Source organism: Labrus bergylta, chromosome 2, assembly GCF_963930695.1.
Source record: "Labrus bergylta chromosome 2, fLabBer1.1, whole genome shotgun sequence".
Lineage (NCBI taxonomy): Eukaryota > Metazoa > Chordata > Actinopteri > Labriformes > Labridae > Labrus > Labrus bergylta.
The window spans coordinates 11,823,523-11,851,374 of NC_089196.1; the positions used below are offsets into that span (position 1 = coordinate 11,823,523).

The 27,852-nt window shown below is 42.4% G+C and overlaps 1 protein-coding gene across 5 annotated transcripts in view; it reads right to left on the reverse strand.

The window, feature by feature from the left end:
• Window positions 1-1,994: 1,994 nt before the first annotated feature.
• Window positions 1,995-27,852, reverse strand: part of tcf7l1b (transcription factor 7 like 1b) — a 31,796-nt gene continuing 5,938 nt past the window's right edge. For 2 of the 5 annotated variants that reach the window (XM_020657022.3, XM_020657016.3), the window contains exons 4-12: window positions 14,710-14,793; window positions 7,507-7,642; window positions 6,950-7,052; window positions 6,425-6,508; window positions 4,221-4,364; window positions 3,945-4,104; window positions 3,732-3,839; window positions 3,504-3,555; window positions 1,995-2,912 (exon numbers count right to left, since the gene is read on the reverse strand). In XM_020657022.3, coding sequence (XP_020512678.1) covers window positions 2,437-2,912; window positions 3,504-3,555; window positions 3,732-3,839; window positions 3,945-4,104; window positions 4,221-4,364; window positions 6,425-6,508; window positions 6,950-7,052; window positions 7,507-7,642; window positions 14,710-14,793 — 1,347 coding nt within the window. In that variant the 3' untranslated portion in view covers window positions 1,995-2,436. Of the gene's footprint in view, window positions 2,913-3,259; window positions 3,289-3,503; window positions 3,556-3,731; window positions 3,840-3,944; window positions 4,108-4,220; window positions 4,365-6,424; window positions 6,509-6,949; window positions 7,053-7,506; window positions 7,643-14,709; window positions 14,794-27,852 lie in introns of all 5 variants that reach the window. The other 3 variants (XM_020657008.3, XM_020656998.3, XM_065964756.1) reach the window with 2 other exon arrangements.

The following is a 27,852-nucleotide window of genomic DNA, read 5'->3' on the forward strand; positions in this document are numbered from 1 at the left end:
TAACCTGGAATAAATTCAAGATCAAAGGAAGGCCCAAAAAAGAACCTTGGCAAGAGATTGGAAGAATTTAATGAGCAAAAATTAACATGTATTAAATCTGACCTCGTGCTTACATGGCAGATGTTGAGTGGAGCAGCAACCAGACACGTTATTGGAGATAAACAGCGAGGTATTACACTTTGAGGGGAGCATGGGAATTTGAAGATAACACAGTGTTTATGATAGATAGATAGATAGATAGATAGATAGACAGACCACATCTAACTCTAAACAAAGATATATATTTAGGCACATAAAACTGGACATGAAAATACTTAAATTAGTTTCCTAAAACATGAGACAAGACAATAAAAGATATCTTTAACATGTAATAAAATATTCAGTCTACAAACGTGGCTTAAAATGTAAAAATCGAGCCTCTCAATGCAAATACTTCTTATTATTCAAAGAGTTATTTAGCTAATGATGGATTTAATGTCAGTTTTGTCATATCAGTCATAATTTGCTGATTTCATGAGATGTCCTTCAATATAATGACACTCATGCGAGATAATAAGCAGTCCCAGGCAGGGAAGTGTATTTAATGAAAGAAACACCTTCAGGCAGCACATGTGAAGTCACTCGGGGACTCAGTTTTATAATAAGACTCTTGTCTGAGGAGAGTTGAACATTGCTGGAGATGTTTGGCCTTGAGGAGGCAGATTTTCTGGCTCTTCTGACAACTCGTTACCTGTAATTTCTCTGACCGATCAGTCAATTCGGCAGCAGTGGCAGCAGGAAAGGTGTGGTTTGTGCCAGGAATGATCAACAAACAAGTAGTATTATGGCTAAGGATTTCTTAAACATTGTAAATAATAATAATGATACATTTTATTCAAAGGTGCCTTTCAAAGAAGTCAAGGTCACCTGGTTGGGAAGAAGGGACAGGTCGATCAACACCTTAGTTCACCTGTTTGGAAGAGAGCTTGTTCTGTTTTATCAGCTCAGATGAAAATGTACTTTTAATGATTAAAAAAAGAATTCTGTTTATTCTTAGTAGATTCCTAGATATTTATATCAATTGCAAAGTAATTACAGGGCATATAAAATCAAGATTAGGGTCAACTAACAAAGAATTCTCTGTTGGTATTGTGTATTACTGATGTTGTAAGTTAGCTTTAATTGCTAAAATCCACGTAATGACTGGAAATTGAAAAGTAACATTTCCCAGTCACTTGATGGTGGTGGTGGGGGGTGGGGGGGGCTCAGTGGGCCCCCACCTGCCCTGACATAATTGGTCCATCCCTGGCACAACTCCTCATCTCCAAAGCCACCAAAAACTGTAACCTACCTTGTGTATTTTTCACTAATTGAAATGCCTAATGAGGTCCCAGGGGCTCCATCCCATTACCTCTGAGTTAATTAAAGCCTAAGCCGCGTGCCAAACAGTGAATAAAGATGCAGTAAAAAGTGTGAGAGGAACAGGGAACCTGAGCAGGGTTCGGCATGCGGGAACGAGGGTGACCTGCTTTTCTGTCATTGTTGTGGGACGCTGCACTCGGAGAAGGAGCATATGTCTATTGTTATTTTTGTGTTTATTTTGGGCTTCACATTTTGTTACCCCTGGATCAGGAGCTCATTTTCCACTGTGGTTAGCCTAATTCTGCTTTATTAAACATTAAAATCTGCCACCATCAGCAAGGTTTTTTATAATAATGATCCCTGTTAAGAACTGAAGCACAACTCTAGATTTACAAAACGACAGGTGTGTTGTAGACTTACTCTGTGTGTGTGTGCGTGCGTGCGTGCGTGCGTGTGCGTGCGTGTGTGTGTGTGGCTGTAATACATTATAGGGCTCATTTAATCTTCTGCCCAACTCCCACAAAAGGCAGTCAGCCTTTTTGTTTTGCACTTTGGCCACTATTATGAGAACATTAAACTTGACCACATCACCTTGTTAAAAAAACCTTTTCTTGTGAAATGATGAATATATGGTTAAAGGACAAAAAGAGACATTTTTTTTACGAAACAATTCAAATGTTTATTTAACATGTCAAAGAAGGACACACACTCGTGAATTGGAAAGGCGGGCTGCAATTATTGGCCATTTCTATGACGTCAACTTAATACTAACATTAATTAGGGGTGTTGGCTAAAAAGAAGGTTTTTGTTCCTTTTTGTTTTTTTATAAAGAAACGTTATGTACATTTGTTCTTTTATACAAGAAGTTCATTGGATAAATGCATCAAAAAAAAAAAGAAACCAGTTCTGCAGTAAACTTTACAAAAAATACATTTTTGTTTTTCATTGAGAGATGTAGAAAAGGAGACAGTCAAATATTGACCAATAATATTTCTTCCTTTTCATTATTTTGAAAAAAAAAACTTGTTCTAATACCTATGTAAAAGAAAAGCAATATACAGCACATTAAATGAGAGAAAAATTGCCTTTGCGGATTCATTCGGTTTGTTTGGTAACCAGGGAGAGCGGCTGTGACTGGAACAAGGCATGATGGGAGTGAAGGGCAGCCTGATGGAAGGGAGAAGGCGGGGAAAGCATGGAGTGATGCAGGGAGGTGAAGGGGATCGGCCGGCTGAGGATGGGAGTAGTCGAATGGCTACCTGAAGTACCAATGGGGATGGATATGGCAGGTTGGGATGAGGAGGAGGAGGAGGAGGAAGAGGAGGATGTGGATCCAGATGCTTTCCCAGGTAGGGAGAAGTGATAGTGCATGCGTCCCTCTGGTTTGGTGGTGAGCGATAGCGGCTGAGCCTGCTCCGAGTGTGTGGCAGCGGGAGCAGCAGGGGAGGCCAGAGCGGCAGAAGGAGTGGCTGGAGAGTCCAGCATGCTGCCGTGAGACGATGCGGGGCTGTCACACATCTTCTCCGAGGGCAGGTACTGCACGCACTGCTTCTTGCTTCTGATGGAGAAGTCTGAAAGGAGAAGAGAAGAAGCTGAATTATGGATCTGCAGCCGGCTACAAATCTGGTTCATGTCCCTCAATGCTGCTTGATGACAGAAGTGAGCGAGTGATTATTAAAACAGTGAAGACAAAGGTGGTGAAAGCTGTGAAACACACCGTGTTAAAATCAACTTGGAATCACAGTACAACAGGGAAAGGGAAACAGAATGTTTGACAGATTCAGATGGTATGCATTCACGGTGCAAAAAAAAAAACCAAAACACGACACACTACATTAAAACGTGCATTGAAGTGTGGAACGCTCTCTTTGTTTTGGCGGATTACCATGTTCTCTCTGTCGCAACCCAACACACATACCTGCCACTATTAGCACTGAACCTCATAAGCTGCTTGTCAGAGTACAGAAGCAGGGAAAGAAGTTGGTAAGTGTATGTTAGGGAAAGAATGCATGCAGAAAACGGTTGATAAAAATAACAGAATAAAGGTGCAGGGCCAAAGTTTGCAGAGGAAAATAAAGCTCTCAGTGTAGTTTAAACAGTTTCTCTCTCTTTGAGCAGTTTGTAAAATAAATAAAAGTGGTCAAAAGGAAAGGGCCTCTTACCTTCTGGTTTGGAGTCGGGTTTATTATCTCTCTTCCTCTTTTTCCGCTTTCCCTGCACAGATAACACAATGTTGTTAAAAATTGTTTCACAAAGTGAAAGTAAAAACACCCTTTTTTTTAAAAAAGTGTTGCAATCATATTTGGCTGATTCTATAGAGAACAAGAGAGTTTTAACTCACTTCCTCTCCTTATTTATAAAAGAGCTGATGATGGAAAAGTGTTACTCACGTAGTTGTCTCTTGCTGACCATCCTGGATAGAGCTGGGAGTGCAATTGCCGCTCTTTTCTGGCTAGCTCGTAGTATTTGGCTTGTTCCTCTCTCGACAGGGAATGCCACTGTGGACACAGAAAGAGGATATCAAAGGATTGTTAGGCACACATGCACACATATATCTGAGTGTATCGTAGACTCAAAGGCACATCTGTGTCACTGCCACTTACCCGTCTTCCCAGAATCTGGTTGATGGCGGCGCTCTCTTTCAGAGTGCACTCTGCCACTACTTTGGCTCTCATCTCCTTCATGTACAGCATGAAAGCATTCAGAGGTTTCTTGATATGAGGCCTCCTGTCTTCTTCTTTCTTTGGAGGAACTGGGGATTTCCTGCTAATCGGACACAGAATGAAATACTGTTAATAAAGTGTGAAAAGTGAGGGTGGATTACAGCACACAAGAAGGAGTATTGTGCGCATTTTGATACACCATTTAGTTGTTCTTACGCATGCATTGAGGGGCTTATGTTGTCACCGCTGGGCTCCTGTTTGATGGCCGGGGAGACGATAGCAGGATGGGGAATGCCGGTCTGGTGGAGGCTGTGAGGAGGCGGAGTCACCATGTGAGGGGAGAAACGGCTGGACACCAAACTGAGGGAGCAAAAGAAAGCAACTTTTAAAAGTCTGTTTTTTCAGTGAACGTCTATTAACCTGACAAAGTTCAACTAACTTTGCACACAGCTGCCCTGCCTTGCCCTGAGGGTAAAACTCGACGTGCCTGCTGCATCCGTCTAGACTAAATTCACACTTGTACAATGAGGGAAATGCTTGCTTTTTGTTCAAATAAAGACTTTTACAAAAGCTCTTTTATTCAGCCAGGGCTGGAGAAAAAGTTGAGTGTGTTGTTACCATGGTGATAGCATGGCCGTGACACCTGAAACCACTTTCCTAACCACGATCCTGACCGCGGAGAGCTTTCTGACGGCCGTCCACACAGAACACCTTCACAAAGTGTCTCTCTCTCTACTTCCAATTATTAATACAAAGGAGCATTGTCATAAACAATGTGGGAAATTAGGCTCCATATGCCTCTATCACACACAGGAGTGAACGGAAAATAACTCTCAATCTGAAACATGTCAGACACTGTCATGAGACAGAAGGCACAATATGGCCTTGTACTCACATGAGGTGAGTCCAGTCATCCGTTTTACCTCATTTTACACTCAAGTGTTTACTTTTTTACAGAAATCTTCTGACTGTTTTAACCATCAAACACAACCATGCGTGTCCTGAGACAGAAAAATACCTTGTTTTGATCTCACTGAATAGAAACTGAAACTTTAACAAATAGTGGAACTACAAAAAGTCTGATTAAACATCTGCAATTTAGAACGGATATTTGCCTTTTTTCCCTCCTCCTTTACAACACTCAATAATTCATGTTGTATAAACAAGGAGGGGCCATACCAATCCCTTGGTATTGAACCTAAAGCAACTATATCTGTAAACATCCAGCTTAGTCCCTGATGAGTAACTGAATGCGAAGTGATGGCACAATTTCAGGCTCCACATTTTGATAAACAAAGCTCCCATCAGCATTCATGTAATGGAATCTTATGTATCCAAACCATGTTTTTGCTATAAGATTTCCTTCTCTTTTTTTCTAATATTTAAGTCATATCTTATTCAGGCTGTTAATCACATAATTGTCAGAAATAAAGCAGCTCCTTTTGTTTGTTTTTTTAAAGATTTATTTTAGGGTTTTTAATTAGATAGGACAGGGGATGGAGTAAGAACTCGAGAGCAAGAGCAAGAGAGAGAGAGGTAATGTCATGCGGGAAAGGAGCCAGAGTTTGGACTTGAACACGGGTCTCCAGCTTTGGAGGACTACAGCCTCCGTACATGGAGTGCTACCCAACTGAAGCTTTCTTTGTGTGTTACATTGCCTGGTGTTAGCCATGACAATATTCTAACTGCTGCCATATCTGGAATGCACTTAATTGGATGCATTGAATAGTTAAAAAAAAAAAGAGCTATGATCAGGTACGTATGTTCATATGGTCGTAGAGTCCGTCGCAGGATGGAGCTACACCTGCTATTGATCTCACAGAACCTTCTGAATATTTCCTCTCATGCCAACAGCGGAAGGCTCGCTACAAATCTTTTCTATTTGGAAAGAAGGCGAGAGAGTTAAGTCTGATGGGACGTGTAGGTTCAGATGAGCTTTGATTTGGCCTAATCGATTCTCAGCCCTTTCATCTCTGCACTGTGTGTGTGTGTGTGTGTGTAAGGGTGTATGTGTGTGTATATATGTGTGTGTGTGTGTGTGTGTGGGGCTGAGATCATTGGCCTGACCACAAAAAGTTTATCTCGGGGAGAAAAGACAGGAGCAAAGTTCTGAATGCTAATAGTGTGCTCTCTCTATTTAAGAAGCTGTACTTTTGAGTGGTAGACTTAGACACTGCTTATAGTCGATGACCTGATAATGTTTGACAGAAATGTAAAAATAATAATAATAATAATGCCTAAAATGTTTATCAATGTCAAAAACAGAAGTTTAAACCTGCATACAAGCAATTCACTTAACCACCTAGGGTTTAAAAAGGCAAGAAAAGAGCAGAAATTGAATTACAGCATGACATAAATAAGCAGATATTGTGTGTCACCCTTTGGGAGAGTCAGGGTGTTACTGAACTTAATCCGCTCACCTGGACATGGATGCATTCATGGCTAGCGCTGGATAGGGGTGACGGAATCCCCCCGGAGGGATGGAGTACATGTGCTGACCCTGCCTGAGAGACAGAGGGAGAGAGGGGGGGCAGAGGGAGACAGAGTGAGTGACAGCTGCTGTATGAGGTGAATCAAACACAGCTGACAGCAAACCTACAAGCCCTAATCCTCTACTCATCAACTCAAAACCCCTGCTAGTGTAACCGTGTTGTCAACATGTATATGATTTATATGGATTTGTTTGCCTTTACATTACACATGTAGTTTGGTAGAATAAAAAAAAATATCCTCCTTTTCACATTTTACTCCGAAGTTGAGATTATTCAAAATTATTATTTTCTATAATCTAACAAGCAGTTACCTGAGGTCACTCACTGAAAAAAACAACACTGATTGGATGACATAAGTAATTTACCTGCAAGTGAGGTTGCACTTTTTTGTTTGTTTCTTTTTCCAACAAAAACGTTAATAATAATTGACAACTGTGAATTAAATTAACTTACTGTGGCATGAGCCAGCCCAGAGGGTGTGCGATGGAGCCGACAGCACCAGGAGACAGGGGATAGTATGGAGAGAGCTCCGATGGGTGAGGTGTCCGAGGGATACCTGCGGGTGCCACAGACAAAGGAAACCAGCTTTTAAAATGAAGCACATTTCAACACATGCAAAGAAAAACATGGAACTGCTCTGTAAAGATGTGCTGTTATCTTTGCTATTATTGTCAAGCTATACTTAAATCCTATGCTATGAGTGTATGTTTCAAAGCTAGTTTAGCAGCCATGGTTAATTCATTTTTGCTGATTTGAACAGTAACCATGTTACAAGGGGGAGAAGGAAAAAACACATTTTTATCCACACTTGTTTTTTTTCTAAATCTTGTGAAACTCACGGGTGAGTGTCCCTTTGTATACTTTTTCTAACATGGTGATTAAGTGGCTACTATTTGAATTACCTGGATGTTGTACTTGACATTTGACCATTTAATTTTTTGCACTGATAACTGTTTTCATGTTGAATATCACTTTAAGAGCTTTTGTAAAGTCCAGCTCTAAATCTTTACCTGTCTTTGGGTCGAGGATCTCTGGGGAGAGGTGTGATGGTGGCGTGCCGGGGGAGAAGTGTTCATTGCTGTACGTGATGAGGGGTGTCAGCGGGTGCACGTGATGGGCGTGCTGCACCACGGGGACTTTATTGGACTGTTGGTGAAAAAGAAAAGGAACATAATAAGAACAATAATAATAAGAACATAAATGAATGAGCAGGAAGAGACCAATGTGCAACAAGTATCTTACAATATTCAAAGCAGAGTGATCAATCAAAGTATGTATCTGTGCACAAGATATATGTGGGTCATTGTAGAGGAGAAATGCAGGGCAGTAAACAGGCCATCATGACTGAATGCCCTCCACGGTAAACATCACAGTCTGTGCATGTGACCGGCCCTGTGATGCAATCTGGACCAGCACCAAGCAACACTAAAAAAGGCTGTGCAGACACATGCCAAGACCATTACGGCCATTTAGCAGAGGAGAGAACTGTTTGTTCAGTCCAACAAGAAAAACAACGGTGCCACCGAGTCCAAAAGTCACACCAGCGAGCCACAAACAAACAAAATCACACTATGGCAAACTGAGCAGTCATAAACAAGTGGAGACATCATCACCCACTCTGTCTGACACCCAGAGGTGGATTCAACTGGCATGTTATAAGACACTATAAACACTTGACTTTCTTTATAGCTTTAGATTAATTGTGTCTATGATGATGATGGTAAAGACAATAATATTAATAATAATAATAATAATAATAATAATAATAATAATAATAATAATAATAATAATAATAATAATAATAATAACAACCAGCTCTCTACTTTCACTAGGCCTCACACAGCCTCGTAGTCATTTCCCCCGGCTGCCGCGTTGAATGGAGCACTTGTTGGCTCGACTTGTCACATAGGAGGGTCAAGGGATGGGGGGGCTGGGGGGAGAAAGGAGTCTTGTTCCTCTAGGCTAACCTTTCTTCAATATCCCTACCCAACCCCCTCCTCAACCCTCGTCTCTCTCCAATGTGGTCTGCTCGGGAACAAGGTTTGTATTGAGACTTCTGTACACTCTCCTGCTTCATGCTGCTCAGAATTGTTCCAAATCTTACCTTCTTTTCCTGCCACTTAAAAAAAAATGAAGTCCAACCTTTTCCTCCTTTTTAAATCTTTAGCAAATTGGTTCTCCCTGGTTTAAAGCACGCTTTGATTCTGCTAATGCCAGATGGAGTGAGGAAAATATTTACCGGTGTTAAACATGGCTATATTAAGATCACTTTGCTCTCTTGGTTTATCCAGACTCGGAGCATACGAGGTCAAAGCGTGTGAAGATGTGCAGAGAACACAATTCAACGCAGCAGCACAGAAAAGGCTTTGATAAAGCTTCATGGCAGAAATAGTGTTGACTTGCTGGGTTTGAAATCCCAGGTCCCTCATGTCATGTATATTTGAGTTGTGCTTTGTTGTTCGACTTGGTGTACAATATGCCTGAGTTTTCCCTATATTGTGAGGGCTGCTCGAGACCTCTAGACCTGGGTGCCAACACATTTTGGGAAGCACTTCAGTGAGAATTTAAAATGATCTCTATTAATTATTCATATCCTGGAATACACCAATCCTGCGCTCTAAACATATTTCTAAGTTTGAAGGCATTAGTTACGACTATGGCACCAGAATATTTAGAAAAATGGAGTTTGCAGGTTGCACATGTGCAAAACTATCCTGATCTTTTTCCAACCTGCCAGAATTTGTCCGTTAGGAATAAAGATGGCTAATTCATCCAGAAAATTCCTCTTTTTAATGGGAACATTTGAGAATTAAATCATATTGTATCATCATAAAACAAATCAAAAATCTAAAAAGTTCTCCAGACCTCTCAAATATAACATGTGGTTTTGTAAAATCATGACTTTAAACTAAACATTCATGTATCAATGCCTTCTTTCACCCCGCCTCATGTGTGGGGGTTATATTCCTGAGGCCCATGACAGCTTCATACGTCTGGTTTCATGAGTGTAATAAGGAAACCACAAGGAACATGAGCCGTGTTTTAAATATAAACAACATCTACGTGATAGGACAGATAAGGGGCAACCTGGAACCAGATGGTATCTCCATCCACAGACAGAAATCATGCTCTCAACATAGAAGGGCTTGTTGCAAACATGTCTGCAGCCATGCATAACTCTCAGCTAGCAAGTGAAAACACCCAGAGCAGGTTTAAGAGAGATTAGACATAGCAAGAGGAGGTTTAAAGGGTAAGAAATACAGGAAAGGGTGCAGAGAAAAGATGTCTGTCTCTAAAGAGGGTTTGAGAGTAAAAAGGCCGAGGTGGCAGCACCTCGTCTGGCTGTCCAACTTGGAACGGCGCTAAGAAAAGCACAGTCCTTGGTCAATGTGGGTGGAGGGGTGGATTTCATTCAAGCAAACATGTTTTTGGATCCTGCACATCTGAATTGAATTACTAGGCAAACAGCCGATGGGGAAGAGAGCTTAGAACAAACTGAATAACCCCGCAGCTTTGTGTGTCTTTATGCTCGGTGATTCTGGGTGGGAGGCTCAGAGGCCTTTCAAAACTCCAGGAAAGACAGGCTGAAAAGAATGCCTGGCATGCTGAGAAATCCAAGCCTTGTTTGTCAACGCCAACAGGAAGCGGACGTGAGAGAGAGAGGGGAACTGACCGTGTCGTATGTCTTTAAAATCAACGGCTCCAAAAAGTATGCCATTCATCACAGACAACGTGAGCTTTAGGTCTGGTCATCGCCTCTGAAAAGGTCAATGGCTGTAATATTCTAGCTTGAAATAATACAAAGCAGAAAGCGGCGTCATATTACCAGAGCTAGTGTCCCTGGGGGTCAATAAGAAAAAAAAGCAAAAGTCTCAATTTGTGGACACAAATACGGTCATATCTCACTGAGATCTGGAGTGTTGATAAATAATTGAAAATGGACACAAATAAATCAACATTATTATCTGGTATCTTTTATAGTATCACGCACACGCTTCTTGATCCTAAATGTGTCCGTTTGAGAGTTTGCCCGGTATCAAAGCTCTTGTTCCTTATACCATTTCTGAAGAGGATCTCTTTCCTGCAGAGGCCCAGCAGGACTGCAGACCTCAGATCAGTATTCAGTTCAGTGCTCTCAAAGCCTTTGATTTCATGATGGATCCCGGTTGTTCACTGCCTAATGCAAAACGAGAAAGTCTCACCGGACTCCCAGTCAAAGGTCTGTCGACGGAATATGGGTCGAGAGCGAGCACATGTTTCGCACTGAGAGAAATAGAAAACAGCACATTTTCAATTCACATCTCACCTTTTGTTTGATTAATATCTCGACTTAAACTGTCGAATGGAATCGGAGAGTTGAAGATTGCACAGGCAGGAGGACAAAAAGGTATGTCAGGAATGCTGCTCCAGACATGAACACTTGAATTCACTTAAACAGCCTGGTGAGTAAGTGACTTATGACACGCTGACAGGACCGGGTCCCTCTGCGCCTTGATTAGCCCAGTCATAAACACAATACTGAAACAAAGAGAGCTTTTCTTCTACACCTGTGAGGGAACATCAGCACATATTTGAGCCCTGATCTGATCAGTAAGTGACAGATGGACGGTAGCTTCGGTCAGTTCGACCTCATTTAAAAGTCACAGCTTGGTGTGATCCTGACTAACCATACTGGGCAGTGTAAAATAACGACACATAAGAGTTGAGGGAGAAATGACGAAGGAATGTCTTCAATGAAACAAGTAAGAATTCTGCCTTGACAATCATTATGAAGAGAGTGTTGATGAGTGTGAGCCGCTGTGTCCTTCAAGATGAGCACGTGAAGCACAAGGTTCAAACAGCAGAGACACCTTCACAAAATGAACTTCCATTCAATTTCTCTCTATTAATTTCTTTTAATTTGCTTTCCTTGCATTTTCTTTTTTCTTATCTTTCCCTTCCTCTCCTCAAATATATTTCCCTTAAGTTAGCTCTTATCTCTTGCCCTGTCTCCTCTCCTCTCCTCCCCTCCCCTCCCCTCCCCTCCCCTCCCCTCCCCTCCCCTCCCCTCCTCTCCTCTCCTCTCCTCTCTGGTCCAGCTCGGTCACTCCTGATGTTCTGACAGGTTCCTGTACTGCATCACCTGGCCCTGCAGCCTCTTTGATGTATAATTCATGAAGAGGCAGACCTCTGAACACTGGAGCTTATACAGGGGTGGACATGTGTGTGTTCTGTGTGTGTATATATGGTTGGTTGTGGTGCGTTCACAGGAAGCATCTTCCCAGTCCTCCCACCACCACCACCACCACACCACCACCCTTACTAGCAAAAAGCAGTAGCTAATGAATGTTAAACAAACCTGTGTGTTGAATAATTGAGGATCTCAGGCCAGAGTGGGCTATGATTAGCATACAGGCCTTATGGACCCAATCTGCACAGTGACACCGTTGGTCTTTGCCTGGACTTTCTACCTGCTCAATACTCTGATTTTTATTTTACATGCACTTAGCTTGTTGCCAAAATTACTAGTGATGTCAAAGCAATTTTTATCCACTGTACTATTACATCATCTCTGCAGCTAGATGTAGGAATGTGAGATGCTATCAATCCAGAAAAATCTAAATAATATTGTTTTAAGTGGCAGCTCGCTAATGGAAGGCTATTAATCTGCAGAGCTGCTCGCTGTGCAGGTCTTTGAATGAATAGACTGTAATCAGTCAACTAACATCAAGCACAGTTGACATTGTATGTAAGATATAAGACATACATGTGGCTACAAGCAGGACCTGACAGATATTCCAAACCGTGCCAGACTATCAGAAAAACAAAACAACACTGTCAGATTTAACATATGCGTGCAGAATGACTGCAGGAGCACGGGTCTGCAGCAGGAGTCCCTGCTGGTGTCTCCCGTCCTCTGGTCTCTCTCTCTGTGGCTCCTCTTGGCCCTGGGCAGTAATCCCTGGCCCCCCGTGTGTGCCCATCCGCTCCCCCTGCTCTCATTAGTGCAGTGTGGGGACCTGGGGAGCCTGTAGGCCTGGGGAGCCAGCTTGCTGCTCCCCTCCCACTCTCTCTCTCTCTCTCTCTCCTCCTCGGCTGAAGTAATGAGCACATAATCAGCCTGGCTCCCTGTCAGCAGCAGCACAGCAGAGGGGCATGTGGGCTCCTGGCCCAGAGTGGGGGGTAAGGCCACAGCAGGGTGTTTCGCTCTCTATCCTCTGTGTACCAGGGTTCACCGTGCCTGCTATTAGAGCTTCCCAGCACACATCAAATGACCCTCTACCACAGGTCACCAGATCAAGCATGGCAACTTCCTCCTTTAGTTTACATACTGAAAGCTGTTACTCTCAATGAACTTTCAAAGATGGAAAAGTAACTTCAACCAAATAAAGTAACCTTAGTCTTTTTCTGCATCTAAGGGTGTTTCATTTGGGGTGTTTGGACTTTGCCTGCCTTCACTAGAGCTGTGCAATTCAGCTCTTTTCTCCATTTAAAAGTAACATGGTTGATTTTAATTTAAAATCATGACACAAAAAAGCGTCTTTGTGTGCTAACAACTATGTAAATTGCCTTTACCAGTTCTTATGAGCCAATATAAAGGATTTAAAGTGCATTCAGGTAAAGTATAGTCCTTTCAAAATAAAAAAAAAGGAAATATTTAAGGAAACCAGAGTGAAGTTATTTATCAGAACAACATTTCTGTAAGAATACGGTTTGATCCGCTTCGTTTCTGGTGTGATGATATCAAAAAAGAGATAAGGGCCGACCACCAACAGAAAAGCACAGACACACAAGAAAAGTAGGAGCAACCAATAAAGGAACGGACAGAAAGCAGAAAACGTAACCTCAGTCGACGTGCTTTCATTTCCTTTAAATCCAACTGTTAATATTGCACTCATTCTTTTGACCTTTTCTCTCAATTCTGCCTCACAGCTCTTTAGTGTAACACGTTCGCTGTATTACTTCGAGGGAGTTTTCTGCAACAAGTCTGCAAACAGTAGCTGCTTTGTATCAGCAGGGTCAGCGACAGGTCAGCATTTATTCTAATAAAATATCTTTAATTGGTTCTATTGAGCCTTAAGTCAGTCCTGGATTCCCATGAGCAAACTCAGTCCCCTTAACAACAAGTTCCCTTTGACTGCACTCAATGAAGACGTTGTCATGTGCATCACTGCGATTATGTGATCCAGCGAATCAACCACAAGCTCAGAAAGCACGTCTAGCCAGGATATCTAAGGTCAAGCAGCTGAGACACAACAGCACTTTTTTTTACTGAAGTGTAGGGACAGTGTTTTGTTTTTTTTGCTGAACATGCAGGCTTCCTGGGCCAGAAAGCGCCCTCATACAATCGAACAGGTGAGATGTTAGATTAACTCTCTGGGATTTATGTTGTCCAATGTTTTCAATCCCGAACACACACATCCCTCAGCAAAAAAAAAAAAAAACACAAACCAAACAGGTCTGCTGAGGCCCCGCATTGTCTAACTGGAGTGAGACACCCTGATGACTACTTCACACCTGTGTGGGAAAGTTCAGGAACGACGAGGAGGTTCAAACTTGAGAGATTTACGATAGAGACTGAGTTATAGTGCTAAAGACAGACATGCTGATCAGCAGTTCAGCCTGTGGGTGCTGCGGGGCCTGTGTGTGGGTAAAAAGATGTACATGGATGGATGGGAACCAGAATATTTACATGAGCACAATGAACTCATTATAGTGAATAACTGCAGTATAGTGATCTCTTGATTAATGCCCTTATACAGTTTCCACTAAACGGTTTCCCCCAATAAGTTTACATGATTTGTTTGATAATTAGATGAATGTCCCGTAGGAGACAGCCGGGAGGAAACATCCTATTAGTGTGACAAAATAAGGAAGGGGAGGCTGGGACACTGTTGGTGTTCTCAGTAATGAATTGATTAAGCTCAGGATTGAACTTATTTTGTGTTTTTGAAATTTGACATAACTTCTTTCACTTCTTCAAAAATACAAATCGTTTTTTTCAAACCTTTCTGCCATGTTCATTAAATTAAATGAATACAACTTCAATGTATACAGGCAACAAACCTCAAATATTGATACAAATTAAGAAAAAACATGATTCAATCCGGCTTCCATATTTGATCCTTACTGTTTGCTTTGAAGATGTAATTACAGTTTGTTTTTTTTGGCTTGAACTTGTAATAAAGAGATGTTTTTCGGATGGATTCGTTTTTCCAGCAGTATCTACTTACTAAATGTCCTGGTGTAGGAGAACGGGAGTCTTTCAATCCTGCAGATCCAGGGACATCCAGAATAGGCCATTTCATCTGCAGGTACTGTGGGTGAAAGGAAAATAAAGAATCTTTAGATAAAAACGGACAAAACAACCATTCAGACTCAAAGCTATTGTAAAGAAGTGATGGCTTGTGTCAACCATGGCGATCCCTGTTGACAAACCAATATAATGTAAGTCTCTCTGTAGATCTTTGCTGTCAACATTTTAATAAAGACATTTCTGGTCTGCTTTGTGTGAATCAACTCATCTGACACTGATGCTGCAAGCATTGAAAATAATATTAAGAACAAGTCTTACTCCCTTTTGTTCCATTTGCATTTTTAGGTCATTTAGAGGTTTTAATATTTCTGTCTGTTTTATGTGAAATTAACCCCACCACCTAACAAACAAATACATGAATACAAAGTTTTAACAAAATGCATTGGAGGGAACGTCCAATACACAGAATAAAAAACTGACACTCCGACTCTTATTTTTAAATTCTCTCATTCTGATTCTATAAGTTTACAGTTACTATGCAGTGAGGACTGAAACTTTTCCTGCAGTGTGTAACAGTGGTATGAACGTTGTCAAGCCTGCAGAGGTCTGCAGCAGACACCTGTACGAGACCCACATTACCGCTGGAGTCAGACAGTGAGTTTTGGCACAGGGAAGAGCAGGCAGAGCGATGTGAACACAGCGGACTGGTGGACGACTGTGAAATTGCCGTTTGTCAAGGAAAAACAAGAGGCCAGCTGTGGGCGCCCATCGTCGAGCGGGTGGGAAGAGACAGCTGGAAGGAAGCTGCATGTACAGAGCAGCAAATTCAACGCTAACTCCTGTCAGTCCGTCTCAATTGGTTTGGCCTTTTGACCAGCAAAATAGTCCCCTCCCACTTTTAGATATACTATTTCTCCACATAGGTATTAAAGTTATCAGAAAGGGTTGTGCAAATGTTTGTTTAGCCTCTTTTATTCTCACACTTTGCAAAGATTTCCAACATATTCCTACTGCTGCTGTGCCATGTTAGAGCTGTGTACTGCAGGATTTTTTTTCCAATGATTTACTGCTTGATACAACGAGCTGAGCATGTTTTTTTTTTTTTTTTGTCCTCAAGCAATGGAGATAGCATGAAGCCAGAGCTCTGAAAGCACAGCTCGACCATCTGGTTTATGAATCAGTTTAAATACCGGACACTGCAGCTTGTCATGCATGTGGATTTTTCTCCCTGGTGCAGTTTCAAATTAATTAAAAAAAGGTTTTATACCATAGGTTATGTTACGCTCATCCAGCCCCATGTTGGGTAGTTCTTTATTTAAGATGCCTTTTGGGTGCGGAAGTGTGTTATGGGTTATAAATTCAGCCTTTAAGAGGCTGTTGCAAAAGTCTTAGCATGCATCCTCTGTTATCATTCTACAGCGTATACTAAGGTTTTTATTTACATAGCGCTGCCCTTATGAATTCCTGTGTACAAACAGTCTGACGTCCGCCCAGAGCAAACATCTGACTAATGGAAAAGACAAGAAATAGTCCCTGACACTTTTTTTAAAAATGACTGAGAGACACAGTTAAAGAATATATGCAAAGCCTTGTCTGCTATTCAAAAGTTGCTGCAGGATAAATGATGACAAACAAGCAAACTGGAGGAGTCATGCATTCAGGTTGTGATTTTTAAAACTTCATTCATCACTCTGGGTTTGTAAGGAGGAAGGAAGCTTGGATGGCTGTGGGTTAAAAATGGAAAAGACATTATAGTAGGAGGGGGGAAAGGGAGAGGGGAAGGAGGGAAAAAAAAACATTTTCAGGAATGAGTTTGTCGGAGCAGGCAGAGGGTATTGTTTCCTGACAGCTGGGGTCCAACAGAGCGCCGAGGCAGGGGGGAAGGGGACCCTTTTTCCCTTTCGAAAAGAGGGGGAATTCTTGGAGTTGACATCAGCCCTCTTCATTTTCACTATACTGCTCAGGGCTGAATCGCAGGTTCCAACTAATGGGCCCGAATCCATACAACTGTCAGGAGGCAGTTGCTTTTAGAGGCTGCTAGCTCCCTATTGAAACTTTCCTCTGCTGTGTGCAGGGTGCCTAATGAATGCTGCTCTCCGGAGAGAAAATCCAAAACAATGCAGTTTTCTCTGTCTAATCTGTGTCAATCATGAGTCCTTCCACAAATGAAACAAGCGCTATTGTGAGCGTTTGGTCTTGCCCCGGCTGTGCCCACCCCGGCTCTCCCATCCTATCCGTCCCTTTTTTGACAGCTTCTGCCAGGACGGAGGAACATAGCCCCAGGCGCTATTTTTTCTGAGCGTCTACTTTTCTTTTTAATTGCCGGTGTGCCCTGTGGAAAAACTGTTCACACACTTTCCTGAAACACACAGCCAGGTAATGCCAGCCGCTCACTGTCACATGAGGTGCTAGCAGCACAACGCTCGCTAACACATGAGAGCGAGAAATAGAGAGAGAGAAAGAGAGAGAGAGAGAGAGAGAGGGGGGGGGGGGGTGTTCTGGTCTGCGAGGTGTTTCAGGAAACAAAAGGCGAGGAATTGTTGGCCATGCTGCTCTGCAGAAACTTTCTCAGTGTTGCAGTGAAAAAAAAAACAAGGGAAGTTTAAGGAAAAAGTTTGAATGAGAGCCAGTACTTCAATTCGAAGATTCAAATAGTTATGACATGGCTTAAGTCATATTCAATGTTTTTAGAAGATTGAACTGGAGGTAGTTTAATATCAATGTAGCTGCAAGACATTTTGTAATGCTTTACACATGCCCTTATTTTATTGGAAACAAATACAGACATATGGTCGGGCCTGTTGCAATGTCTGCTTCAGCCTGGGAGCTGGGGGCTCTAGTAAATACACTCGGACCGAGTACTGAAGAAACCAAAGAGAAGTTTAGCTGATCCATTTCCGTCCCTCTCTAATTGTCTTCCAGCCCTCCCTGCTGCCTCCAACACTCAGAATAGACTTCAGTAGATTGTGCTACTTTTACAGGACCCAGATGCGACAAAGGTGGCAGTGATGCCGCTGAAATTTTCCAAAAAAGCTACACTGGAGCCCTTTGGTTTTTTGAACACAGAGAATGCGACATATGCTCTGGGGCATGTGGCCTGCCAGAGCCGGGTTCTAATTGTTACATTGCTCTCAGAGAGCACAGGAGAACTCAGCCAAGAGTCTTTGTCATCTCTGAAGTGTGTGGTGCCATACTGCAGACCAACATCAGAGCACGGAGAAGAGACAGATGTCTGGACATTTGCTGTCAAACTAAGTCAGACACGCTGCCAAAGGGGGAGAAAAAAGTTTGCTAGCAACTATCTGCCGCTTCCAGGGCCGCAGTGAGAAGTCGTAAAAAGTGTCATTCAAACTAAAAGTTAAGTCCGAATTAAAATGATAGAGAATTCTGCAAAAATAAAGAAATGTCCCAAATTTAGATATATATAAAACATATGAACTCAGAAGCAGATATGTATCACTTTTACAATCCAAAACAAGTTTTCTTTCATGTTTTAGTGAATTGATTTAAGTCAATTAGTCAGACAAAGTCCAGCAGCAAATAAAAGAGCGACCGTGTATGAAGTGGCAGCTCAGACAAGGCGTGTGTAATGGCATTGCCAAACTTGTGTTGAATAGTGAAGCAGCAGGAATGCCTCCATGGATCGCTCCAGCAGATAATGTCAATCACCCACTGTGTAGAGAACCCCTCCCAATTGTTTTCTTTTACCCCCCAACAGAAAACAAATGGGCCGCACAGCTTGCTGTTTGGCTGAGGTGTTAATTACCGTCCCCTGCCCATATGAACAGCAGCCTCAGACAATAGCCCTGTCAGACCCCCTGCACAACAGCCCCTCCCTGGTTTGCTCTGCTGATATCACCTGCTCATGCGGGGCCATTGACACCTCAACCTGATCTTTGCATGAAACACAATTACAGCCTCGGGGACAAAGACGATGTGATAAGCAGTCCCCGCCTTGTCTCAGAGTTTGCATTAAGGCTCATTGTTTGCCAACATTAGAAGCAATTACAGTGACAATTCTTAAGCAAACCTCTGCAGTCATTGTGCTAATTAGTGTGTAATTGATGGGGAAACGACAAGCGGCTCAGCCGGTCAGAGCCACAATGCACTATTGGGCCACTGCAAATTTTTCTGAATGGGGACCATGTCCTATTATCCGGTCCACTATGAAGTAAGTAGATTAGTCAGGGAGGAAGTTATTAATTAAAGCTATTTTAGAGGAGGTTACAGAGAGAAAGACACAATAAAAATCCAGACAGACTGGATTTATGACTGTGGTAAAAAAAAAAAAATTTTTAACTGCATTTAGACGCTCTAGAGAAATCATCAGGCCGCAATACAACCTTGAAGAACTTTTCCCTCTCTCAACTCATGCCTTGAATGCCATGTCTCTTGGTTTACATTATATCAAGCCAGAGAAGCCTGTTGGTCCTGTGGTGGAGATAGCATCCTGCTAATGGCGAGCACATTTGAAGTGTCCATTAGCCCATAGAGGAATGAAGTTAAGTGACTATGACAGGGGCACTCCCTCGGTTTGCCGGGCTTCTATTGTGACCTGCTTGGTCGTCCCGCACTCTTATTCACAGCCAGTAAAAAAACTGGGTCAAAGGTCAGACATCCAGAGTGCTGTGGTTTCTATGGCAACGTGGCCTATTAAGGCCAGGCTCATTGGCCTCTTAACATGCTCTTGTACACAAAAGAACTATTAGTGCAAAGAGGGGAGAGGGGAGAGTGAAGAGGGGAGGCAGCTCAGGGGAGGTCCTAACAATATCGCGCCAAGGTTTGTCCAAGATTTCCAAGATGGTCGACGCTCTGCAGCTCCAATCACAGCTATTTGATTAATACTTAGTTTCATTGGATGCATTAAGTGAAATTAATGTAATTTTTTTATGTTTCGTCCAACCCAAAGAAATACATGCTCAGCATTTTAGCAGTAAGTCTGTTTTGTTCAAAGTTTTTCTAATCGACTTTAAAAAAAAAAATGAACGAGTAATGGTGTCATAAGACTTCCTCATGCATATTCTAAACAAGGCCAAACTAGCCGTCAAACTGAGTTTATTTGAAACCTGGGAGTAAATTCACTGCTGTTTCAGTAATAAAGCAGCATTAACAGAACACAAGGTCAACACAGACCCCCCCCCCCCCCCCGAAGCTTCTTTAACATTCTGTCCCACACACTGAGCTGCCACTTCAGCAGGAGTTTGCATTTTTGCAACTCAAGCAATTATTTGAATCAGGGTTTTTTTTTCTTCCTTTTGCATGACATGATCCTGAGTTACTGCTTCCTGTATCCAGAGCTATAAGTGTGGCAGTGGAGTGCGAATGAAGCCGCCATTGTTCTTTTTCTGTCTTGCTGACTTTCTGCTACTTTATGCGATGCAGTTAAAGTTCCTCAGTCTAAGGCTGAAGTTTGGAATAAGTGAGTAATTCTGTTACACAGCACACCAGCAGGTCATATAAAACTCACTGTATAATTAGACACACAAGAAAATAATTATGCATCTGGTGAGAGCAAGGCCATCTCATAAAGACAGAGAGGAGGGTGCAAAGCTATTCAAGTCAATTATGTGAAGTCAGTTATGTGGTTTCCCGTACCTGGGAAATCTGCTTTCAATTGTGACGGAGAGCGCCACTTAATGTCAGTGTGATCTGATGTCAGGACGAGCTTCACACAAATGTCAGAGATAGGGTCCTTTCCTATGTCCTGTGGCATTGTTTGTCCAGGAACACAACTTTTTATTGTTTGGGGAGTAGCCTTGTTTCATTGAAGCACACAGCCTTAAACGTCTGTATAATTAACTCCAGAACACGAGGTGGTTAGCAGCGAGGGCTGGATGTTTACTGTAAAGCTCGACTAAGAAATCAAATGTGTGTGTCAAAGAGTAGGTGTTTGCACGTCCAGGACTACGCAAATGACACACAAGTGAGAGCTGAATTTTTCATTTATGACCAAACACAAATTGACTGGAGACAGCATGGGTTACCAATATAATACAGTGTTTCCTGCCAAGACTTTTAGGAGGCAATAATACGTCCAGCATGAACCCCTCACACTAAACCAGGCAAATACCACAGCATGGTAATCACTCAAAACTCTCTGCATAGACACAAAAAAATATTTTTTCTCTTCATTTTCCAGATAAATATTTACCTCCGCCCTCAAAGAGTAAATTTGAGTGCGTCTGCTAAAAGTGTCTTTTTTTTTCTGACAGAGCACAGTCGCTGATTGTATAGGATTTTTTTTTCCAAGCTTTTCGTGGCTCTTTTTTTAAACTTCCTAAAAGCAGCTGACAGTGGAAGGAGAGGCAATGAGACATCTTGAAGGCAGAGCGTCAGAAAAACTGAGGTGGGCATAAGTGGGTGTAGCGTAGAAGGCAAGCGGGAGGGGGAAAAAAAAAAAAGGGCCTAAATTAAACACATTTGTTTCTGCTCTCACATACCACAAGTCTTATGAAAACAGAGGGCTGATTGTGTTCTCTCTGCAAGTCCACCCCTCCTCCTCTCTCTCTCTTCGACACCACCCAGCTCCACACCCCCACCGCCCTGTCCTGAGCAGCAGCACAATCCCCCCCCACACGCTAACACGCACTTACACACAAAACACACACACACACACACACACACACACACACACACACACACACACACACACACACACACACACACACACACACACAGCTGCCTGCAGATGCCTCCTGTGTTTGCTCTCCGAGTGCAGGCGCAAATCTCCAGGACTCGCAGACTTCTGGGCCCTGCCTCATCTCAGATTTTACTACCTGACATCCCTATCACCTCATTGCTAACCCCTCTCACTCCACTCTCTCCATCTCCTCTCCACCCTGCCCCTTTAGCTCTGCCCAAACAAACACACACATTCACACCCTGCAGATATGCACACACACTCTGCCCTGTTGCACAGAGACTGACATTCAGGATCACTATTGGAAACATAAGAAGAGATCCGAGAAAAGAAATGGTTTCATCTGCATATTGGAAGACCATATTGTCTTTCTCATTGCAATCAATCAATCAATCTTTATTTGTAAAGCGACAATTCATAACAAATGTTATCTCAAGATACTTAATAAAAAATGAATCTCATTTGAAAGATAAAGCCAAGTAAGTAACACAGGGTCTAACTGAATAAGTAATTCTAAACTTTCATGGGGTTTCACACAGCGCACAACTTACCACCATTACATTCCCAAGGATTAGTTATGCGCATTGTCAGACGACTGCAGGGAGGTCTGGACAGTCGCCAGAATCATTTTGTACCTGAAACATTTGCAGAAGTAATTTCTCCTGCAATGTACAGGCTTCATTTTCATCACACTGTGCGGAGTGATACTGAGCTTTAAGTCAAGAGAATGTGATAGGTGTGGCTGTAAATCCAATTCCTGTTCACATCCAGCGATTCTCCTGCATGTCTGAAACTTTCTAGAAGAATTAAGTTACGTGTGGGTTTTAAGGGCAGGAGGAAAACGTCTGAGAAGAATAATAAAAGTGTGATGAGGTTGGGTCAGGAGGTCCTCTATCTCATAAAGGTCTCTTGGAAGCAAAACCACCGAGTACAAACACAAAAAAAGTTCTATCTGCAGAGACTGCCATTTTTCCTTGTCCCTTGAATATTAAAGTAACATTTTTTGTTAAGAGTCAGTTATTTTCAAGGAACTAGCATTGATTACTTTAGCTGTTCCAGTTGCAATGTTGCAGAAAAATATCCTCCTAACACTAACCAGACCGAGAACTCAAGGCTGGACATGCTATTTAAAACAATATATACAGCTGTTGCGATCTTTCAGTTTCAATTCAGTCTAACGAGAACAGCAAGGTGATTACGATCTTGGGGCTGCTGTAAATATCAAATTCCCAGGGACAGAGTTTAGGAGGCCCCTTACAATTACACAGTTTTCAGGAATGCAGAGCATGAACCGCAGCAACATGGAGCTGAAGACAAAATGCTCACGTCCCATTTTGGACGTCGATCCCTACCACGTGACAGAGAGAGATTACGGACAGCATTGAAAAAAAAGAGGGAAAGTTTATCTTTGTGGAAGTTATCTGTGAACCCCAAATCTGCCCCACATTACAACAAACTTCTTCACCATCTAAACTGCAAACTTCTGCAAACAATTAGTGTTAACCCCAGAACTGTAAGCTGCTCAGAGATAGAGAGAGAGAGAGAGAGAGAGAGAGAGAGAGAGAGAGAGAAAAGAGAAAGAGCAAGAGAACGAAGGGGGAGTGACTGGAGAAAGAGAGGGCTGCTTGTGCACAATTACAGCAGGGATTTATGGCCTGAGAAACAATTTATAAATCACAGCGCCTGAGCTAATGTGCTCCAGATTGTTCTCCATGCAGCTGCAATTTTGGTCTGCGTGAAACAGCATAATAAACCTGGCTGGAGGACATGTTTGGGTGGTGGTGCTGGGGGTGGAGGGGCAGGGAGAGAAGTTGAGATTGTGGGTGGTGGCTGATGCGGGAGAGGTTGTGGGCCTGAAAAGCTTCTGAGGTGTTCCGTACAAAGAAAAACTTTTTTCAAGGAGTTGAAGTGATGTTTCGCTGATGTTCAACAACTGATTCTTATTAAAGTTGATGGAGAAAGAGAGAATAAGAAGGCTTTTGCAGAAATTCACATTTTCAAATCATCCAGACAAACCCATAAAAGTAAGTTTTCACAGTAGCTGGACAGCAAGAGCTACAAAATGAGGAGTGTTTCTGAATAGTTACACGTTTCCACAATGAAACAATTTAAGTTTGAAGCCGTAAATGTAAACGTAAAACTGTTTTATGACCTCATTGTGAAACTGTGAAGACGTATAAATCCTGAAGCAAATGAAGATTAATTTAGGGTTATAATAAGAAGAGACGAATGTTGCAAACTGATCCCGTCAGTGTGGCTGCAGGCTGGTGTGGACGCGGGGATCGGATGTGCTGAGGGGAAGCCTGAGCTTTTGTGGCCACTCAGCCAACTGGCCCTGAACCTTGACCTCTAACCCTTCACCCTGGGGGGCAAACAAAGCTCTGAGTGACATCTGAAACTAGACACTCTGTGGGGAGAGAGTGTCTGGACAGGACTCAACTAACCCCATTAACTTTGCAGAAAAAGATTTATGGCTTTTCATTCTGCCCCTGCAAATCTGGAAAAGCTGAAGAGTAGCGCAGACCCGTCAAAAATAATCACGCAATTAGAGGTGTGCGCCGGGACTCGTCTTGTTTACTCGCCAGCGTCTCCGTCTTGCACAAAGATAAGCAGAAATGCTCCATAATTAACGACCTGGAGTAGAGTTGTGATTAGCAGAGATACACACACATGCCAGCAGTTAGTCTGTATCCAACTAAAGTCTCTTTAATACGAACAACATGAAGCGAATCTTGAGGCAGTTTTAAGACAGTCACTGATGCATATTCACCAGCCCATCTGATGGATTCTTTACAATGGATTACGTAAACAGCCCTGGCATTAGCATGGTGTAAACAAAAACAGAGAGAGAGAAGTTGATGGTAAATGTGCAGCGGTTGAATGCGAGCCTCCGTCGCCAGAATGCTGAAAGCCACTGTAGTATTTAAATCAGGCGAGGAGGGAGGAAGACTCGGCCAAGCATTCTGTAGCTCAGCTGTGAGGCTCTAAGCCGTTGCCCTAGGGTCTTTGTCCTGCCTTTCAGGGCAAGTCTGAGGTAGTCAAAGACCCTATTCATGACCGGCGCTCCCCCTGCCAACACACCCATACAGCCCCGTCAAGTCAGCCGAGAGCTATAGAGCCTTCCCATTTCACACGAGAATCAGACCTGCCCCTAAAGCCTGCTTCAGGGATTTCCAATAGCCAGCCCCTCCAACCCATGTACAAATCAAACAAAGGGGCTCCGTGGCCTACTCCATGTCATATAAGGCTGATTAGATCTTTTTTTTTTCCTAATGAAGCAACTCTAAATTTGAAGCAAATAAGTCAGGCACATTTGTAGGGATTTGGTATAAAGCCAAGGAAATCCTTCCATCCAACCCTACATCATTAATCATCTGTTACAAGAATTTTACAGAGTGAAAGCAACCAAACCCAAACCTGAGTGTATCAAGTGATAAAAACTCAGTACAAAGAAACCCTATCTTGCTGCTGATCATCTGAGTTAGGGGAATCCCACTATCAGTAGAGGGTGTCTTGGGTCTGAGGAGCACAAGGTCCTCCACTGCTGCCCTTTCTCTTCTCTTATCACCAACATTCGCTCATTGTTATGAATGGAGCAGATAAGGTCAGGAAAAAAGTGATATTCAAAGTAGAACTATCAGCCCATCAGGAGATGCTGCTGTTTAATTTGACAGGATCTAGAAGTCCATGGTTCCAGATAAGGAGGTTATACACATTTGAGATGACTCGGCTTTAATTGAATTTGCTGCACTGCGGAACATTGTGACTTCTTAACAAGCACAATTGGTTTATGAGGGTAACTTTGGGAAAGCGAGGGCACCCAGAGGTGAAGATATTATCAAGATGAGGACAGGCAGCCTGATCTCATGGGAAAATGGTCAAAGTACTTGTGATATTTAACAATTAAAGAGCATATGGACTTGGGTCACTGGGTTAACTTTACATGGATTATGAATTTTAAAAAGCGCTCCGTCCTTTGTCTATTTTAACTACATTGAAAACATTTTTAATAACCATAACTTGAGAAAATAAAACATTGTCCTAACTTTATTTTTTTTTAATACAAAAAACATTTAAAAAATACACTTTTATGGCATTATAAAATTACAACCAAAGACACACAAGGTCTTGCATAAAAGTTTAAATGTACAATACTCAATGTTCAATTTAAATTTTTTACCGTTTTGACCTTAAACTTATTCAGTATTACTTATTCAAAGTTTCCTGCAGCTTGTCCTAAGTTCGATGTAGTCAAACATATGATCTTTCACAGAGACTACTTTGTTTTTAGAACTGGTGTTACATTCAGATGACACACAAGTTACCTCACCTAATACAGCTGTAACAGTATCGTTATGTATTCAATCTGAAGATTTTCATGGGTATCATGAAGATCTGTGCTGTAACATAAGATGCATAAAACATAGAGGAGCAATAGAGTACTAGTTTGATAAGCTATTAATATGCAAAATTAGAGCCAATAAATAATGACCTGGTTAGGATCTGTGTGCAGGAGGTTGCACGTGTTTGCAGGTGCAATGTGTTGACTTGACATCCGACCGTCAGGGGACACGAGCCGCCCCAGCAGTCCACCGTTACAGGACAAACTCAGTGGGAAGCAGCCAAACTGATTTACAACTTCTGCTGGAAGAACAGCTGCTCTGCTCGCTGTCAACTAACCTCATCCTGGACGGATATCCATCCACTTCTTAATTTAGTATGACCACTACAACCTCCCTGATACCGCTCACACTCTGCAGGATGAAGCCTGTACCAGACCCATACTGGGAGAGACGTTTCTGTATGAACTGAAGCAGAGCAGGATACAAATCTGACACGTACTGATGCAACATGTGTGCATGATCTGATAGCCTCATGCTGTGTGCTGATTGGGCTGTGACTGTAAGGGAAGGGCAAAGCATTGTGGTCTACAGTGAAGGAACATTTCTCTGTTGGAGACAGAATCCTTCAGATAAACGAAAGCCTCAAGGTCTGGAAGAGGGCCCATCTCGGGATAACAGGCAAAGGACTAGCAGTACCCGTATCTACCCTGGTTCATGCTCCCACCACCACATCTCATCAACAATCTCTCTCCCTCCCTTTCACTCTCTCTCTCTCTCTCTCGCTCACTCGCCTGCTGACTGCAGAGCTTAAACTGAAAACAGCTGCTTGGAATACCAGACCGATGAAACCCTGTTTAGAGCGTTTTCTTTCTCTTCCTGCTGTACAATCACGTTTTATTAGCATGGAGAGACGCATTTAAGGTACAATTATGGAGGGAAAACATTTCTTTATGTGAGCTAAACAGTAGTGGTTATAACTATGGAGGGCCAAATACATTTATATGGGACAGTCCAATAGCACAGTACAGTGTCACCCCACCCTACCTACGACCCGTCTGGAGACACAAGAGTGGCTGCAAGTATATGAACGTACGTATATATTTATACATATCTGAAAGGTTAATTCAAATGCCAAGAGATCACAAGACTACTGCATAAACTGATGGGTCAATTTAGAAATTAATTTTAAACTTTTCGATACTCATTTGATTGTATTGAGATTTTGAAGGCTAAAATTCCCAGAATGCATCACTCTCAGCTTTGCAAGTGTGAAAATGTGTTGGTTTTCCTTCTGTAAATGGAACACTTTTGCTAAAGGGCTGTTAGGCAAAACCAGTGTTGTAAATGTGGCACCATTGGCTCTGAGTAGTTACAATGGGAACTCTGGTTACAATTTGACAAAAATATTTTGTTTGTGGACTTGCGTGCATGATTTTAGAAAGTAGACAGGAAGCGCAAAGAGCCTTGCTTGGATATAAATGTTTTTACTGGAGGAATTGTCGAGTTAGTTATTCAATTATGGGAAACTGTTTCAGGACACCTGGAAGCGAGTCTGACCACCCGCCTGATAAATCGAGGGGCTCACCCCTCCCCCAGCTTACACCTCCCCCAGAGCAGACGTGACTAATGTGGTACTCAAGTCATATGACTCACCACCTCCATTTTCAAAACGTTTCTCTCCTTATTTCAGTGACCATCACCTACACAAGGGACCGAATACATGTAACTAACGAGACCAGCTTCCTTCGCTACAGATTTTTGTTTGATGATATCTTACTACACCAGGAGTGTTTTGTTGAAAGCATGTTGGACATACATGCTAGACAACACACCTTTTAAGTTTACAAAGCTCCAAAAAGAAGATATTTTGGATTGCACTGGGGCGTGTTAGGGATTCCCACCTTTGGCTAAATATCTTTCAGCTAAAAACACTGAAGTGTTGCCCAAATTTTCATGGGGAAAAGCAACACACCAAACTCCAAAGAAGCACCGGCCAAACATCTCAAACAAGAAAAACACATTAATTGATAAAAACACATTTGCACACATATTCATCTTAGCACATCAAAGGGATTCATTGATGTCACTGAACATGGGGAGCGTTGCGGCTGGAGAGGGGAGATGTTGGTTCTCCTTT